At 41.7% G+C, this 17,327-nt stretch overlaps 3 protein-coding genes across 4 annotated transcripts; 1 reads left to right on the top strand and 2 right to left on the bottom strand.

Moving 5' to 3' along the window:
- The first annotated feature begins 1,984 nt into the window (after positions 1 to 1,984).
- On the top strand, positions 1,985 to 3,130 carry LOC112566987 (cytochrome P450 2J2-like). Its single transcript, XM_025243420.1, has 2 exons — positions 1,985 to 2,404; positions 3,113 to 3,130. Exons 1-2 carry the CDS (start codon positions 1,985 to 1,987, stop codon positions 3,128 to 3,130), a joined length of 438 nt encoding a protein of 145 aa, XP_025099205.1.
- A 1,520-nt stretch (positions 3,131 to 4,650) lies between these two features.
- LOC112566644 (cytochrome P450 2U1-like) lies at positions 4,651 to 11,642 on the bottom strand. Of its 2 annotated transcripts, none has more exons than XM_025242923.1 (6): positions 11,336 to 11,642; positions 9,623 to 10,054; positions 7,620 to 7,916; positions 5,925 to 6,152; positions 5,161 to 5,601; positions 4,651 to 4,816 (listed from the first exon to the last, which is right to left on the bottom strand). In XM_025242923.1, the coding sequence occupies exons 2-6, from the start codon at positions 9,969 to 9,971 to the stop codon at positions 4,794 to 4,796; spliced, it is 1,338 nt and encodes a 445-aa protein (XP_025098708.1). In that variant the 5' UTR covers positions 9,972 to 10,054; positions 11,336 to 11,642; the 3' UTR covers positions 4,651 to 4,793. The 2 variants fall into 2 exon arrangements, with proteins under 2 accessions (XP_025098708.1, XP_025098709.1); XM_025242924.1 differs by lacking the exon at positions 11,336 to 11,642 and adding an exon at positions 10,193 to 10,312.
- Positions 11,643 to 11,994: 352 nt separating this feature from the next.
- On the bottom strand, positions 11,995 to 16,845 carry LOC112566986 (cytochrome P450 2U1-like). The gene is made up of 6 exons (XM_025243419.1): positions 16,162 to 16,845; positions 15,139 to 15,477; positions 14,656 to 14,952; positions 13,580 to 13,807; positions 12,745 to 13,182; positions 11,995 to 12,416 (listed from the first exon to the last, which is right to left on the bottom strand). The coding sequence occupies exons 2-6, from the start codon at positions 15,443 to 15,445 to the stop codon at positions 12,235 to 12,237; spliced, it is 1,452 nt and encodes a 483-aa protein (XP_025099204.1). The 5' UTR covers positions 15,446 to 15,477; positions 16,162 to 16,845; the 3' UTR covers positions 11,995 to 12,234.
- Between the last annotated feature and the right edge of the window lie 482 nt (positions 16,846 to 17,327).

Raw genomic sequence — 17,327 nt, 5'->3', positions numbered from 1 at the left:
TAGGATCCAATTGAACATCAATACTATGCATTGAAGGCACTTGCTGGACTGCATAAGTGGATCTGTCGGCTGAAACAGTTATACTTTACCTTTATGTTCAAGCAAAATTAATTTAAAATAATACATGTATGGTTTATGTGTGTGTTTTTGGGGTTGGGGAAATAAAAAAAAATAAAGAGCTTTGTAGCCCCTATGCAGAGAAGTGGCTATAGCAGGATGCGAGGCCTTGGGCAAATAGAATTTTGGAAGCCGGTATAATATATGCATTCAACAACTTTCATCTCACTGCTCTCGTCTTTCCCTGGACCGGCAGCGATGCAAGGGAGAAAACTCTCCCCTTATTGAAGACCAAAGAACGTACCTGAATGAACTCCCTTTTGTCCTCATGCTTTTTATGAGGATTCTGCATCACTACCAAGACAGATCGCACTCTCTGCGCAGACCAACAATGGATAATAAAAGATAACAGCCAGTGGACAGTGAGGTACGTATAGACACACTGAACAACATAACATATGAGGTACAAGAGTAGAATGTAAAGCAATGGATGAAGGTATGAAGGGATGTAGGTACTGTAAACAGTATAAGATGGAGTCTTTGATTGATAGAATGATCTATATCACACAATAATTGAGAACATTAAACCATGCATATAGCCTCGTTTGAAGTAAATGGATTTGAACCTCCATCCCTTTTGAATATAAAAATATTTATTTAGTATGCTGATCTTGACAAAATTAATTAATGCGCCAAAAGCTTTATAAGGACATGAAAATATCCAAGCTTGATCCACTCCCAGCTACTTATTATGCTAGCCAGTCATGCGCATCAAATAAAATTCCCATTGGACAGTCATACGTCCATAAACAACGTGCGCAGTCAGCAGGAGTAAACAGGACACACCATTTGCAGAAAAACAAGACTGGTGTCACCTTGAAGGTGTTAGACCGGCTCTTCTTCTAGTGCTGCTGAAGAAGCTGAGAGTTTCCAGACTCTGTGTATTGTCAGGCTGTGCAACCAGTCTCCTTTCTTGTTTAACTCTTGTGACAAACGTCCAAGATAGAATTTTTACGAACGGGGGTCAGGTTTCCATTCATTCATCGTTAGTCGCTCAATAGCGTGAAGGTTTTACACAATAGTTGTAAAGAAATGTTTGACTGACTCTCTAACTTATTATTTATATTGTACTTAGATTAAGTCGGCAAGATGAACGGACCATGTAAAGCAGACGACAACCGTTTCTTCTGGTGGTTTGCGTTGGTCTCACTGTGGTGGTTGTAACACGACGACCAGCAGATACCTCCAGGAGACCCGTGATTTGCTCTTCCTGATGCTGGGTATCTGCATTCGTCTGTTTAACGTCGTCAGCGGAAGCTGTTCGAGGATTACGGTGACCAGTTCATCAACAAGCAAGCTGGTGGTGTCTGCTCAACGGCATACACGGCATGAAGAAAAGCGATTCACATTGCCGAACGCCTCCGAGCAGACCAGGGACCAGTTCCCGCCTCTTAAAAAGTCTTAAAAGTGAAGGTATTTGTCAATTGTAAATTGTTTGTATGCAATCATCCTTGTCTCTTCGCTTGTTCTTGATCCTTCGCTGCCTATGCACGCTATCTATGAGGTTTTCTTACCTTCTCTACTTCTCCTTTCTAGTAATTAAATTAGCTATTCAAATAATTTCAATATCCTCAAGAATAATGTCTTTAATAAATATAGATACTACATCTGAAAGTAATGAATGAAAAAAAAGTGTCAACACCTTTGTTGACTGGCTTCAGTATCTCTCCTTTTGGGTAATTTAGTTCCCTTTTGTTTTGAGGGATGGCTAAAGAGAAACTGAGTTCTTATCGATAGAGAAATCTATGGAAAAACTGTTATTATTTTTAAAGGATTGAATGTTCTAATACAGGTGTTATCGACAGTTCTGGTCCTCTCTGGAAAGCTCAGAGAAAGACAACCTTGGAGATTTTGCGAGAGTTTGGCTATGGTAGCGAATATCCTGGCTGAAAAGATTCAAGAAGAAGTCCAAGAGTGCGTCAAGGCTCTTGCAGAAAAGAAAGGTCAACCCCTGGACCTGACCCGAATGACCCAGGTCACCGTCTCTAACAACATCTGCTCCATTGTCTTTGGCAAACGCTTTGAGTACGAGGATCCCTTTTTCAAGAGATATCGTTCAAGCTGTCGACGAAATCCTCAAAGAAGGAGGGTCAATGTCTCTAGCGAAGAATATTCCCAGTTTTACGATTTGTGCCAGGGGATCCTCTCGGGATGCAGAAAATTGTACGAGGACGTCTCCACGGTCCTGAACACACTGGTCAAACCTTTCATCGACCGCCACGTCGAAGAGTACAACGAGGATTCTGTTGACGATTTTATCAGCGCCTATATCAAAGAGGTTGGGAAAGTAAAGGAGAGTGCACTGGGGAAGTTTATAAATGGTGCATATAGATTTTATTTGTGTCATTTGCTATATCAACGAGCTTATCTTCCAACGTTTTCTCCATCTAAATTTTATGTGTGTGTTCTAACAACAGGTAGACTTTAAAATAAATAAAATTTCTTCTATTTTTCAGTTTTATCAAGATATAAAGGAGTTGGGCATTGTAAAGGATTATTTATAAAATTTGGATTTTATGCACGCATACAACACAAATAGCTACACGGCAAGATGAAGACCCCTCTTGACCCCTATCCCCGCCTACAGGTGGCAGGGTGGACCGGCGACTAATATTTCCCTCCCTTCCGCCGCGTCCTACTCTAAGTTACCATATTGACCACAGAGGTACAGGCAAAATTAAGGCTATATGAGTCGTTAACAAATGATAGCTTAAATTTCTACCAGATAGAGATAATGATACAATTGACACAGGCAGTGAGGTACTAACTTGGAATTAATGAAGGAAGAAGAGACTTGAAGGACAGAGTGAGAGAGGGAGTAGCGGGGTGAGACATACAAAAATGTTCCTCCTTGTTTCTGAAGAGGATTGTGATTTAGAATACATAGAAGATCAAGTCATTGTACTCGAAAGAACTTCACAGGTGTCGCTTTAGTAAAGTACCCAGCTTGTTCGTCACTTATACTTATTAAAGTACTTTTATGATTATGGTGTAGAATGTTTTTGGCATGTAGGGATGTATTTGTAAACACACACACACGCATCCGCGCGCTAGACGTCAACAAAAGACAAGATTGAAAATGTGTTTTAAAAGCCAGCAGCGCGTGTTGTTGTCAACTCAAAGTAGACCATAACAAATATTTCAATATAAGAAAACAGAATTCATAACAGTATGCGTCATTAGGGAGCCGGAGTGCGGCCTTATTCTAAACTTTTTCTGTTCATCCGTGACTGTTCAATAGACTAACCCATGCTTGTCGCAAACAGCGCTCCGTCGGTGGGTACTCCGGTTTTCTCCAATCTCTGTGTGTATCCGTGTAACTGATCGTAATGTACAGTCAATGTCTTTTGAAGGTGTGTGTGTTTGCGTGCACCTTCCTTTACATGTAGGTGTTAATGTGCTTTGTGTCCGCCTTCAGTGGTAACAGGCTCTGTTTTGGAGGGGGAGGTGTGTGTGTGGCAAACTCTATGTTGACAGTGAACAACATTCACATTCTCGTCCCCTTAGTATCTTTTGTGAAGAGGATGCTGCCCTCTTTCTCCCCTCCCCCGCCTGTTTCCTACATCACTGCAGTGGTGGGAAAATGTCTGCCATGTCTTTGTATTCTGAATTCCCTACAAAAAATAAACTGCACACACACACGCACACACACACACATATCTAAAAGCAGAAAACAGTAAATACACTCATCGGTTCATATATTAGCTGAAATTACCGACTACAGAAGCTGGAAACAAAATTTGTTAAGCCATAACCAAAAAAGACAAAAATTCGATGGAATGACGAACATAGAAACCAGACGAAGAAAGAGGCCAGCAACACAGACCTTAGGCTGTACACTGTACACTGATACACTTACCTTATACAACCATCCTCTGTATGTGTTGTATACACGGAGTTTAGTTATTACACACCCTTCTGTTTTCTAGATATACTCCTATAAATACCCCATTGCAATACTCCCACTTCTGTTTTCGAAATCTTCTCCAACAAATATCCCCATCCGCAAAATAAAGAGATCGAAATCGAAATCGTTGGAGAAGAACACGTTGCCCCTGACAACATCCGAGTTAAAGACCAACAGTGCACCATCATTGGTTCGGACTCACACATCTTCAGTTCCCAACATTTTGCAACATTTCTTTGACATTTTGTGTGCATTTCCTAGCTTGTATTTTAGTTCAGTTTGTTCCTTGTTACTCCTCGATGAGCATAGGGCGGCAACACTGTACACAGTTTAATTCATGATAAAACCAACAACATATCAGGTAAAAACATGTTTGTAAAGACAAAATAGCTAGCATAGCTAAAATTGAAAACCTTCAGAATAAAAACGCTTTTTAAAAAACGTGCATGTGCGTGTATATATCTATAAAGGTGTGTGTAAACAGCGAAAAGTAAAGTTTTTGATTTCAGGAGACTATTACTACACCGTCAATGGTGACAGCTTTTCTAGTAAAAATTGTAATATATCAGCAAGATGGCCACGCTTTCTCCTCTTCACCTCTCATGCAAGTTAGTCTCTTGACACCGCACGAACTTTGTAAGAGTCGGGACTGGTAGTTACTCCAAAGATTCCTTTCAAAGATGGAAGCTCTCCAGTTTCCGGTGGCAGGAAGCGGAAGCGTTGAATCATGGCGGTGAGGTACAGGAAGAGCTCCGTCCGAGCCATGTCCTTACCCAGACACATTCGGCCGTCCTAATCACAGAGAATCCAAGGACTTTGTTAATAATCCAGTCGACATCACATCAAACTTAGTTGACAGCTGATGTAATAATATTTCTGTGTTTTTATTTAAATTTTTTCATAGACTGAGAGGCACACAGAGAGACAGAGACATTTCTTCTAATGCTTCAAGCACACTGCCTGCATCAAGGTGTGACAGAAAAACAAAGGAATGGGGAAGAAGGAGAAGAAATTCGGACTGTTACGCGCAAAAATCTTTGGAGTGTTTGCATGCTTTCTCTTTTACTTGACAGACATTTAGGTGCGTGCGTTCGTTTACAAGAAGCATTAAAATCCACGAGCAAGACATTACTTACCCAAACCGAAAGGAATGTACTCTTTACGCTTGATGATTTTACCACTTGTGTCGAGAAATCTCTCGGGTCGAAAGGCAAGTGGCTCATCCCAGATGTCTGGGTCATGAAGGACCGACTCTAGATTGGGGATGATTACTGTTCCCTTGGGCAGCTTGTAGCCCATGAACTCGACATCCTGCTCTAGTCCATGAGGGACACCAAGCGACGTGATGTCGGCGAGCCTCAAGACCTCCATGATGGTGGCCTCCACGTACGTCAGTTCCGGTCTGTCACGGATGGTCGGAGCTCGCTCAGTACCGACGACTCGCTGTATCTCCTGGAAGCACTTTTCCTGCACCTTTGGGTTGTGTAGAAAGTAGACGAGAGCCCAGAGGATGGAATTGGCTGTAGTCTCGGTCCCGCCGATGAAGAGATCGGTCATTACCATTGCGAGGTTTTCCTCTGCACAAAAATGTACAAGGGACACGTGTCATAAAGGGAGGTTACTTTCACATTGTCTCTCTTTTGTCCTCCGACCCTCGCATTCTGTTAAAAAAAACTTACGTCCGATGATCTGCCCCTGACAAGGGTATCCACCCCTTTACTTCCTAAGAAAAATCCACCTCTTAAACGATTGGTTCCCTTCCTTAGTCGATGAGTCCTTAAAAAGTTGATCTTTTCCTGATGAGAGAAGTCTCCACTTGCCCCGTACTACTGTGATGTATGTGTACTGATGTGTATAAGTGTCTTCACATGTATATTGACATAAAGGTCAGTACACATACCATCCAGTGTGGTTGACCTGCCGTTGACCCTGTTCATCTCCCGCAAGTAGCCTTCAATGAAGTCGCTGACTTGATCACAGCCTCTGGGGAAGTTGCTCACGTGACTTTCCAGATGCGGCCTTATAAACGTGCCTTGTAAATAATTTGAGTTTTTTAAGATAATTTTTGTGTTGAAAATGTCGAAAGGTAAGTACTTTAGCAAGGGCACAAAGTCCAGGGCTGAAGCTTCTGGAAAAAGAAAATGAAGCAATTATGTCTTTATAAACAGCTACAACATTGTTTACTGGTTGCTTTAAATACATTTATCAATTCAGTGTTGTGCCATTTTTATACGGCAATACTAAGATACAATGATTACGGTTGCACAATATCAGTCAAATATACAGTGATACCTCGGTTCTCGAACATAATTCGTTCCGGGAGGATGGTCGAGAACCAAATTGTTCGAGAACCGAAGCAATGAAACCCATAGGAAATAATGGAAACTGGATTAATTCGTTCCAAGCCCCAGAAAATGCCTATTTACTGGCCTAATTTGTATATAATATGTAGAAAAACATGAGTCTCAAACAAGAAATAAGAAATAAAAGTGTATTTATTAAAACAAACAAAAAAAATAATGAAATGTACTGTACAGTACAGTAAATTGTGTTTCATTTACTGTACCTGTACCAAACTTTATGGCAGGAGGGAATGAATGTGGAGGGAGGAGGGAAGGGGGGATGGTTATTGTTTTGAAGGGGAGTCCTCTTCAATAAAAACAGAGGGTAACTGCTCTTCGGGTGTTTCTGTTCTCTGTATCTTTTGCTGAGGAGAATCAGAATCTTGCTCTGCAGTTGCTTCTGATTTCTTTACGGAGAAAGAATTTGTCAATTGTTTGCTGTTTTTTTCTCCTTTGCAAAATTTTGCGGAAAAGTGGACATAACATTGTCAGTGAAAATGTTAACTGCTCTATTTGCTACCACTTTATCAGGGTGATGTGTTCAACAAAATTTGCATTTTCTGCCCATTTTGCACACATTTCATGACTCTCTCCACAAAAAACGTCACTCTCTCTCTCTGCACTCACACTGATGACGCAAGCAAGGCGCACTGGACCGAATGAACGCCGTTCGGCTCAACTCGGCTCATCTCGGACGTTCGGATGTTCGAGTTCCAAATATTTGTTCGGATTCCAAGACAAAATTTTCTCGAATTTCCTGGTCGAATACCGATTTGGTCGAAAGTCGAGGCGTTCGAGAACCGAGGTATCACTGTAAATTGGATAATTATAAAGAATGTGCTTAAACAGTTAACATGAAAGCAACACGAATCCATCCATGTATGTTTTGAAGATGCTTAAAAGGACTTGTTTTCTGCCGTTTTAAAATTGCCATGCTCGGTAAAATTAAAAAAATATAACATAAAAAAACGCAATTATATTACAGAAGAAGGATAAAGAAGATGCAAGAGGACGGCTACGGAGTAAGACGAAGAATGGTCATTTGATCATAATGAAGATGATGACCCACGCAGCTCTGCCATACACACATCCACACACTCACACACACTCCCATATACACGAAAAACAAACACACACACCCAACATGCACACAAAAAAATACACATAAAGAAAAAAAAATCACACACAACACACAAGAACACACATATCCGCATTTATGAAAATACACATACCCACACTGCTTGTACACTTACTGTACACAAGTTTGAAGTTTTCGTCGTTAGTGGCTATGTACTTGAGGAAAGTCGGGTCGTCGTACTCATACCGTGTCCCGAAGACGACGGAGCAGATGTTGTTGGACACGCTGACGTGTGTCAGGTCCTTCGGATCGAAGGGATTTCCCCGATGAGCGGCGACGGCCTGGACATATTCTGCGACCTCCTTCTGGATCTTCTCGGCCAGTAAATTCTTGCCCATCCCCATCTCGCGCAGAATCTCCAGCGACACCTTCCGCTGCTCCTTCCACAGGACGCCCGACGAGGCGACAACACCTGGTCACATAAAGTGTTAATCAGGAAACTTTTACTCATGATGGGAAAGACTGGTTTCGACCCAAGACCCAGGACACCCGACAATGACTCCTACACGTGGTCAGTGTTTGCACTCTCTAGCCAGGGAAGTATTCGGGGTAAAGGTCACAAGCGCTGCCGACTGTCCCAGACGCCTTTCTCACCAGACCAGTTGAAAACAGATCGGAGTTGAAAACAAAACTGGAGAAGGGTCTACGATGAAACCACGTGAGTCCTTTAAGGTTGACGTCATAGCCTGCGAGTGACTTCCCTTAGTTTAAAAAAAAAATCCTAATACACCCTATTCTAAATATAGAAATAGTTGCAATTTTATTGTTGGAACTATTTTTATTCCAGCTCTGTTAGTTGACGAAGGACAAAACTACATCAGCTATGCTGACAACAGTTGACGGATGAGTCGCCTGGACCGAAGTCACTCCATGAATTCTCTAGCAAGGTCTTTGTACCATGGGTCCTCATGAAGCTTGTACTCATATTAGTCTATGTGCTAATAAAAATGATAATAATTTTATACTGTGATATAAATATCTTACATAAAATATGTAGTGACTGTTTATAAAATGGACTCGATTCCTAAAATCAGATAAATTGAATTTTAGGTGTAAATTGAGGTCTATATCTCCGTGTGTCTTACATTGATAATGAACACAAATTCAATATATCATTATCTATAGATCATCACAGTTTAGATTGTCGTATATAAGCATATATATATATAGAGTCATAGTCAAGATTGAACTTTGATTTTTAATCTACTGTTATTATAACTGACTCAGGGATTTCAGAAGTTTTAAGTCATATTGGTAGATGAACATTCAATGAAAATATTAAAATTAAAATTAAAATTTAAGAAATGGTATGATACAAGACACGATTACAAATTTTCTCTTTCAAAAACCTACCGACGATTATAATAGTCCCACTGAAGCTCAAATTTAAACAAAAACATTTCTTACGGCTCATCAAAACAAAACAAAAAATAGGTCTTATTTTGGAAAAAGGAACGGAAAAAAAAGAGAAAGAGAGAAAGAGCAACAGCAAAACAGCACAAATATCGTTTGAAACTGTAAGCTGTTAAATTTTTTGATTGTTTTTCTTGTTTTGGTCACATTTTTCTTCTGTTTACTGTTTCAAACATCCTCCCCTTTCAATTTATGAATCACGAAATATTACAACCAAGTCAACGTTTCTCGTTAGCACATGCGAAGTTCAGCCATGCAGTGAAAATCATTGACGATAAACACTTTACATTGATATATAGCAATGGAAAGCCACGAGTTTAACAATGAAAACACACAAAACTATGACTTCTATTTATCACACAGATCAACATCACAGGCTAACAAACGTGTATAATTTACAAGTGATCTCGACATAAAGTATACGGTATGACATTCGAATGAGTCTTTCTTTACCTTCTTATTATTACGATGATGATGATGATGATGATGATGATGATGATGATGATGATGGTTCTTATTATTATTCTTATGAGATCACAGTCAGTCCTAGCCCTGACGCAAGCCGTTTCTCTTCAGCCTTTTCCTGGCCTGATGTTCACATTCTTGCCTTGGTATCTTTTTTTAGAGCGGACGGCTGTACCTCTTGCCCACCTACCACCCTCCCCCTGTTCCTTAGCAACTGTAATAATAATAACATCCAGCTACCTTTGCCTTTTGCAATATAATCTGTGAAATAGAAGTGCGGCCTGTCGGTGAAGACGTCGGCGTGTTTGACCAGCGCATCCTTGATGACGTTGTAGCCGTTGAGCACCACCACCAGGCGGTTGCCCACGTACAGACTGAACACGTCACCGTACCGTCGCCGCCATTCTGCGAACTTCTGCCGAGGATCTTTTCTCATCAAGTGGAGGTGACCGATCAGCGGGAGGGCAGGTCCAGGTCCTGGGGGCAGGTCTTCAGATCGTCTTGTCAGCCACCACCACACCGTGGACAACGCCACCACCCCGCCCAGCAGCAGCTTGGTTCCCTTGTCCATGGCAACAAACTTGTTCATTTTGAGAAAACGTTTTTAACAGTTAAAACATGAACAAGAAATATTTCTGGTTACGAGTCTTCCTTGTGTAGTTGCTTTCCTTGCTGCAAAATAAAGTGTATTTTATTACAAAGGAGGACAACACAATAAAGTCATTGATGTTAAGCTTGTTCACGACAGTTGCTCTGTAACCGTGATCAAAATTCATAAAGGACTTAAGTACTTAAATGGCGAGTCCTTACCACAGCTGCGGGTCATAGGGTCCCCCAGCGACAGGTACTGGCCCTGTGTCTGGCTAGTGCTTGTAAAGAGATCGATGACGACGACGACGACGACGACGATGATGATGATGATGGTGATCATGGACAATCATTATTAACTTTTCAACGTTCTACAGTGGAAACAACGTTGTAGGAGTGAGAAAAAAAAACTGTCAAGGCATTAATTAAATTACTTGGAACTATTTTTGTCCACCTGTCGCATTGACCAGCGACATTTATTCAAGAAATATCAACAGACATAGCAATGGTATGTTCTCTATACTCTTATGCCGAGTCACATAGAATCTATAAATATTCACAGCCAACTGACGTAACTACAGTTCGTTATATGTCATTTATCCAGATTGATCTTAGCATGTAAATGTGAAAAAAAATTATAATAAAAAACGTGATTGATATATTGCATGATCACGGCAGTAAAAAGCCCGCACTCAGCACTTGAGATAAGAACCAGGCATGGACACAATACGAAAGAAACAACTTCATGGCTTGCAAGGGTGGGGTCAGGTGTTAAAAAAGTCAAAGAAATTGCGGAAGAAAGGCCGTGTTGGGAATTTATATTAGATTTCCGAAAGTTGGAGGTATCAACATGGGGCATGGTTGATTACTAGTTTGTCTATTTTATTTATCATGGTACTCAGTACACAAAGTCAAACAACTGGCATGATACTCGAGACACAAAATGTAAACCTCAGAGGATAAATGGACCAGATGGAAAAAATACAATTTTGTAACCCATTCCTGAATGGAAGCTGGAAGACATCTTTAAAGTGAGACAAGACTTTGTAGTCAGCCTCCTGCTTACTGACAACTGTTGTCTCCTTCTTACTCGAGTTAAAAATGGTTTGAACTTAAAACATGAGCTATATATATATTGAAGCTCTCATTATATCTTAGAGAGTGACAGATTATTAAACAATCTTGAATCTCAAATACCAGACAAGATGATTTATAAAGTTTTTATCATAACCTGACCATTTTTCTGCTGTCTTGAACATGCGACTCTGAAACTCAGTTCAAAGCTGCACTTTCTGAGAAATCTGATGACTTGCCACACCGGAAATAATGCAGTCACAGAGAGAGAAAGTGTAATTAATGACTTGCCTGCTTTCCTGGTAGAAATCGCACAAAACACGTGACCTGGCCTGAACTGCCGAGATGCGATCAGGGTGGAGTTCGAATCTCAGAAGTCAGCGCCAACTCGACTCCGATGTTTCTATGGCAGTTCTTTGAGCCGAGAAAAATTGTAAGGACCAAGTAATCGTTCTGACGCAACAACTCTCTTTATATAATCAACATGTTGGTGCATGTGTATCAGGAAGATCGCTTTTTTTTTCCGGTAGATAGCGTGTTCAACGATGACGTGGTCCGTTGAAACCTCTAAGCAACCACCGTGACTCAGGTAAACTCCAAACAGTTGAGGTCAATTGCACAAAGAGTCGCTACGCCAAGTTTTCTGAAAAATATCTTCCCTGTCGTGTACTTCAACTGGGTGAACCGTCAGGTTTTTTATATTTTTTATTTTACTTTCTTATGTGAGCGTTAGTGAATGTGAGTTTAAGCATGACAAATGATAGTGCAGGTCTGCAGGTATAAAAACTACACTGTGCACTGTGCACCTGTATTTCTCAGAATGTTCCTTTGCACAATCTCTTAAAGGTGAAAATAAATTATAAAAATTTGGATAATTTACAAAGTTTAATTCATGATAACAATGACAATAATGTTTGACAATGATCAACTTTATTTGTCCCAGTGGGCAATTTAAACATGGGAATGTGCTCTAGTTACAGTAAAGGTAAATATAAAAGTGAAAGGAAGGTAAAAAATATATATATATATACTATAAAAAAAACCAAGAAACTTGCATCAAGAATAATCCTGTGCGCATCTGCAGTACCACACACACCGTTGACACTTCATGTTGCCATTTTTTTTTCCTAATATTTATTTTGACATGTCAGCAACATGGCTATGTTTTCTCCTCTGCACCTTCATGCAAGCTAGTCTCTTAACACCGCACGAACTTTGTAGGAGTCGGGACTGATAGTTAATCCAAAAATTCCTTTCAAAGATGGAAGCTCTCCAGTTTCCGGTGGCAGGAAGCGGAAGCGTTGAATCATGGCGGTGAGGTACAGGAAGAGTTCCGTCCGAGCCATGGCCTCACCCAGACACACTCGTCGTCCTGATCATAGAGAATCCAAAGGACTTTGTTGGTAATCAAATAAAAATATATACTAAACATATCTGACAGCTGATAAAATAATCTCTGTGTATTTATTCATACTTTTTCATAGACTGAAAAGACACACCGACAGAGACATTTCTAATGCTTCAAGCGCACTGCCTTCAGTAAGGGTCGAGAATCCGATAAAATAGAAATCGTGGAGAGGAGGAAGAAGCTAGACAGAATTGTTACAGACACAGAAAACTGTGGAGTGTTTGCATGCTTTTGGCTTTAGTTGACAGATATTTAAGTGCATGATAAAATCCATAAACAAAACACTACTCACCCATACTAAAAGGAATGAACTCTTCCGGCTTGATAAGTTTACCGCTGGCATCGAGAAATCTCTCGGGTCGAAAGGCAAGTGGCTCATCCCAGATTTCTGGGTCATGAAGGACCGATTCTAGACAGGGGATGATTACTGTTCCCTTGGGCAGCTTGTAGTCCATGAACTTGACATCCTGCTCTAGTCCATGCTGGACGCTAAACGGCGCAATGTCGGCGAGCCTCAAGACCTCCATGATGGTGGCCTCCACGTACGTCAGTTCCGGTCTGTCGCGGATGGTCGGGGCTCGTCCAGCGCCTACGACTAGCTGGATCTCCTGGAAGCACTTTTCCTGTACTTCCGGGTAGTGCAGGAAGTAGACGAGAGCCCAGCGAATGGTAGTGGCTGTGGTCTCGGTCCCGCCACGAACAGGTCGCCCATGACCATCATGAGGTTTTCCTCTGGACAAGATGTAGAACATACACAAGAAATTTTATTGATCTTAATTTCATAAAGGGAGGTCACTTCCGCTTTGTTCACCCCTTATCCTCTAAGTGAAGACTGCCCTTTAAACGATTGTTCTTCCAATTGAAGTGTCCTTTAAAAAGTGGTCTTTTACTGACGAAGGTAGTCTCCCCCTGCCAGTACTACTGTTGTAAGTAAAACTTGTAAACCATAAAGTGAACAAACATCAGAGAGCGTTGAAGTAATGTGAGTTACTAACATTTTCGGCATTTAAATGCTACTCCAAACCATTACAGATTGCAATGTATTCTTTAGTGCCTGTGGTGAATGTGTACTGATATGTGTAAGTGTTTTCACATAATATATTTACATAAAAGGTCAGTACACATACCGTCCAGTGTGGTCGACTTGCCGTTGACCTTGTCCATTTCCCGCAAGTAGCCTTCAGTGAAGTCGCTGACTTGATCAGTTCCTCTGCTGAAGTTCTTCGAGTGGCTTTTCAGATGTGGCTTCAAAAACGTGTCTTGTAAATAATTTGTGTTTTTCATTATAACTTTTGTGTTGAACATGTCCCCAGGTAAGTACTTTAGCAAGGGCACAAAGTCCAAGGCTGTTGCCTCTGGGAAGAACAAATGATACAGTTCTTACTTTAAAAAATTCATTTAGCATTTAGCTATTTCAAAATACATTTAGCAAATCAATTTTGGGCCATTTTATACAGCAAAATTAAAACTGATTACGACCGTTCAATTAATCAAATATTAATTGGAGTGTTAGGAATAGGTAGGCAGGGATTATCGCCCTTACCCGTGTGTGAGCGAAGTTGCTGGATCGTGGTTTGGCGTCATAACCCGACGTCATAATATGACGCAATTTTAGATTTTGCGCAGGGAGAAAAGAAATTGGAAGAGGGCAGACGACGGAGAGAGAGAGGGGAGACTAGCGGCGGACGCAGTGAGAGGAGGTTTTGCTCTGGAGCGTGTGAGTTTTCAAAAGAATTATTAGAGGACGTCAGCCAGGTGTCTGCCGAGACAGCACCGACAATTTCTAGACCTGGAAAGGTGGATTATTCCATAAAGTTTATTCTCAGACGATTACTCCGGGAAGTGTGGATGTGTGTGTAATGATGTGGAAATGTGAAATGTGTTCAAAATTTTACCTCACCACGTACACCCCAGACCTGCAAAGACTAAAATTATTGAAGGCTCGCTTTGCACCTGAATACCCTCTTTTGATTAGTAGATTTAAAAATGTTATAACGGTTAACCGGAGACCATCACGAAACCATTCAGATATACTTTAAATTGCTTAACAAAACTTTTGTTCGAACTTTTTGAAATTGTGATGTTCGATAACGTTAAAAAAGTAATACATAATACACGAAACAACACACACATGCGTACAGCACAGACACACACACATCCGCATCTATGAACATATAAATACACACACTGCCTGTTTACTTACTGTTTATAAGTTTGAAGTTGTCGTCAAGAGTGGATATGTAATTGATGAAAGTCTGGTCGTCGTACTCATACCGTGTCCCGAAGACGACGGAGCAGATGTTGTTGGACACGCTGACGTGTGTCATGTCCTTCGGATCGAAGGGATTTCCCTGATGAGCGGCGACGGCCTTGACATACTCTCTGACCTCCTCCTGGATCTTCTCGGCCAGCACGTTCCTGCCCAGCCCCATCTCGCGCAGAATCTCCAGCGACACCTTCCGCTGCTCCTTCCAGTGGGCGCCCGACGAGGCGGCAACACCTGGTCACGTAAAGGGTTTATTAGGGCTTAGAAGAGTCTTTTTTCTTCATTGACAATAAACCCAAGTCTCAGAAATGAAGATTCATCAATAATGATGATAATGATAAATTAACAGCAGCAGCAGCAGCACCACCACCACCACCACCACCACCACCACCACCAACAACAACAACAACAACATGTTACCTTTGTTTTTTGCAATATAATCTGTGAAATAGATGTGAGGTCTGTCGGAGAAGACGTCGGCGTGTTTGACCAGCGCATCCTTGATGACGTTGTAGCCGTTGAGCACCACCACCAGCTGGCTGCCCAGGTACAGACTGAACACGTCCCCGTACTGTCGCCGCCATGATGCAAACTGCTGCCGAGGGTCTTTGCTCAGCAAGTGGAGGTGACCGATCAGCGGGAGGGCAGGTCCAGGTCCTGGGGGCAGCCCAGCAGATCGTCTTGTCAGCCACCACCACAGTGTTGACAACGCCAGCACCCCGCCCATCAGCAGCTACAGTTCCCGTCTCCATGTTCACTCTGAAGAAAGTTGACCAGTTGAACCAAAAACAAAAGGTAATTTCTTGGGAAGGTGAGATCCGGTGTTAAGAAGTGAATAAAAAATTGGGTAAACGTTTTCGCGCCAAATCCGAATGAACACGCGAATACATATGTAAAGGGAGACAACACTTAGTACTCAGCGTTTTTTATTAACAACTGATGGTGTTGCCTCCCTTTCTCTAGGTATACATTTAGCACAACAAAACATAACTGCGCCAGCTCGCTTGCTAAGTGGGCCACCAAGTACTTCTGACACCGCCTGAATAAAGTAGTGCGTTTTTGCTCTGGCGCTTACTGACGTTTTTGCTGCACGTGGACGTGTTATACTTTTTGACCTATGACCTCGCGTCAGTCAGTCTCGCTCTTCATCAACAATTTAGTTTCGCCTAATACATAAGCGCCAGCTGAGTTCAACTGACAGCTGCCACAGTATTTATTGCTAACTCGATTTGTACTCCTTAACATTCATCAAGAATTCATCTGACCTCTCTTTTGACTCTTTCTAAAGACGAGACAGGAGATGACCATCAACTGACGACCTGACAGTCTTGAAAATGCGACTTTGGAACTTTAAACCTGCACTTTAATTGGAAAACTTTGATGACATGCAGATGTCATATGTAAAGTGGAACACACATACACACAGTGTATCTAGTGACTTACCTGCTTTCCAAGTAGAAGTCGCAGTACCTGCGCACCAAACGTGTGATGTCGACTGAATTGTCGAGATCTTACCTGCGTGGACTTTGAAGTTACAGAAGTCAGCTTAAACTCGACACCAGTCCTCCTATACCATGTCCTCGAACGACAGGGACTACTTTATATACGAAGCAGTTATTCTGACGCAACAACACTGGTGCATGTCCCTAAGGGAAGGTGTACACGTACGTCACACGTTCGCCAGCAGACGCCATGTTCTGACTCAGATAAACTTGAGCTGTTCACGTCATCAGTGCAAACAGCTTTTCCACCCAGTTATGTGTCGATATACCCGTGAATACCTTTTGGTGTACGCCAGAGGCTTGAACACACAATAAGTCGTCCCAGTTCAGCTTGTTTGAGCTTGAATGCACTCGGTGGTAAGGGGGACTGGTTGTGCCTGTAGGGAGGGACAGGGGTGGAGTGGTGCTGGTGTACTGAGGATGGTGCAATCAATCCCTTCGTCACACAGTTGTGCTCTTGATTGCAGAAAGGAAAGCGATGCTGCATATTTTTTCTTTAGAAATAAGGTTGGAGTGAAGGAAAACAAATATTATCAGGTACAAGAAACTAGAACCGTTCTGTACAGACTCATATGTGTAGTTGGCCCTTTTTCTCTCGTTCGCAAGGGCACACCCCCTTCACCCACATCCAACCCCCACACGCAAGCGAATTTATCCCTCTGACAACCAGGGATGGGGAGTAGCTGTAGCCTAGCTACAGCTACTGTAGCCGGCTACAAATTTTGTAGCTTGTAGCTTAGCCAGCTACAAATTAAAAAAAAGTAGCTTGTAGCCGTAGCTACATTTTAGAAAGTAGCTGTAGCTTGGCTACATGTTGGCTACTTTCACGACTGTAGCACTCTAGTAGTGTACAAAGTATAATGTCTTTGGGTTGTAGATTTGCATCTATATTCCAGAATGTTCAGCACGGCAGCAATGTAAAAGATAGAATGTCTTTGTGCGAGGGAGGAAATGATGTTCAACAATGTAGCAATGTTCACAGTAAAATGTCTTGTCTTTGTGCGAGGGAGGATATGATGTTCAACAATGTAGCGATGTTCAAAAATGTCTTTATTGCGACGAAATAGAATGTCTGTGCTAGAATGTTCGAGGGGAGGGAGAATAAAT

Source organism: Pomacea canaliculata, linkage group LG6, assembly GCF_003073045.1.
Source record: "Pomacea canaliculata isolate SZHN2017 linkage group LG6, ASM307304v1, whole genome shotgun sequence".
Taxonomy (NCBI): Eukaryota; Metazoa; Mollusca; class Gastropoda; order Architaenioglossa; family Ampullariidae; genus Pomacea; species Pomacea canaliculata.
This window is presented reverse-complemented; position numbering and strand designations above follow the sequence as displayed.

Excerpts from the sequence above, each read along its gene's own strand:
- LOC112566986 (XM_025243419.1), bottom strand. The coding sequence starts at position 15,445 with ATGGGCGGGGTGCTGGCGTTGTCAACACTGTGGTGGTGGCTGACAAGA. Across the intron at positions 14,953-15,138 it reads TTATATTGCAAAAAACAAAG|GTGTTGCCGCCTCGTCGGGC; the intron begins GTAACATGTTGT and ends TTACGTGACCAG. Across the intron at positions 12,417-12,744 it reads GTTCATTCCTTTTAGTATGG|GACGACGAGTGTGTCTGGGT; the intron begins GTGAGTAGTGTT and ends CTCTATGATCAG.
- LOC112566987 (XM_025243420.1), top strand. The coding sequence starts at position 1,985 with ATGGTAGCGAATATCCTGGCTGAAAAGATTCAAGAAGAAGTCCAAGAG.
- LOC112566644 (XM_025242923.1), bottom strand. The coding sequence starts at position 9,971 with ATGAACAAGTTTGTTGCCATGGACAAGGGAACCAAGCTGCTGCTGGGC. Across the intron at positions 7,917-9,622 it reads TTATATTGCAAAAGGCAAAG|GTGTTGTCGCCTCGTCGGGC; the intron begins GTAGCTGGATGT and ends TTATGTGACCAG. Across the intron at positions 4,817-5,160 it reads GTACATTCCTTTCGGTTTGG|GACGGCCGAATGTGTCTGGG; the intron begins GTAAGTAATGTC and ends CTCTGTGATTAG.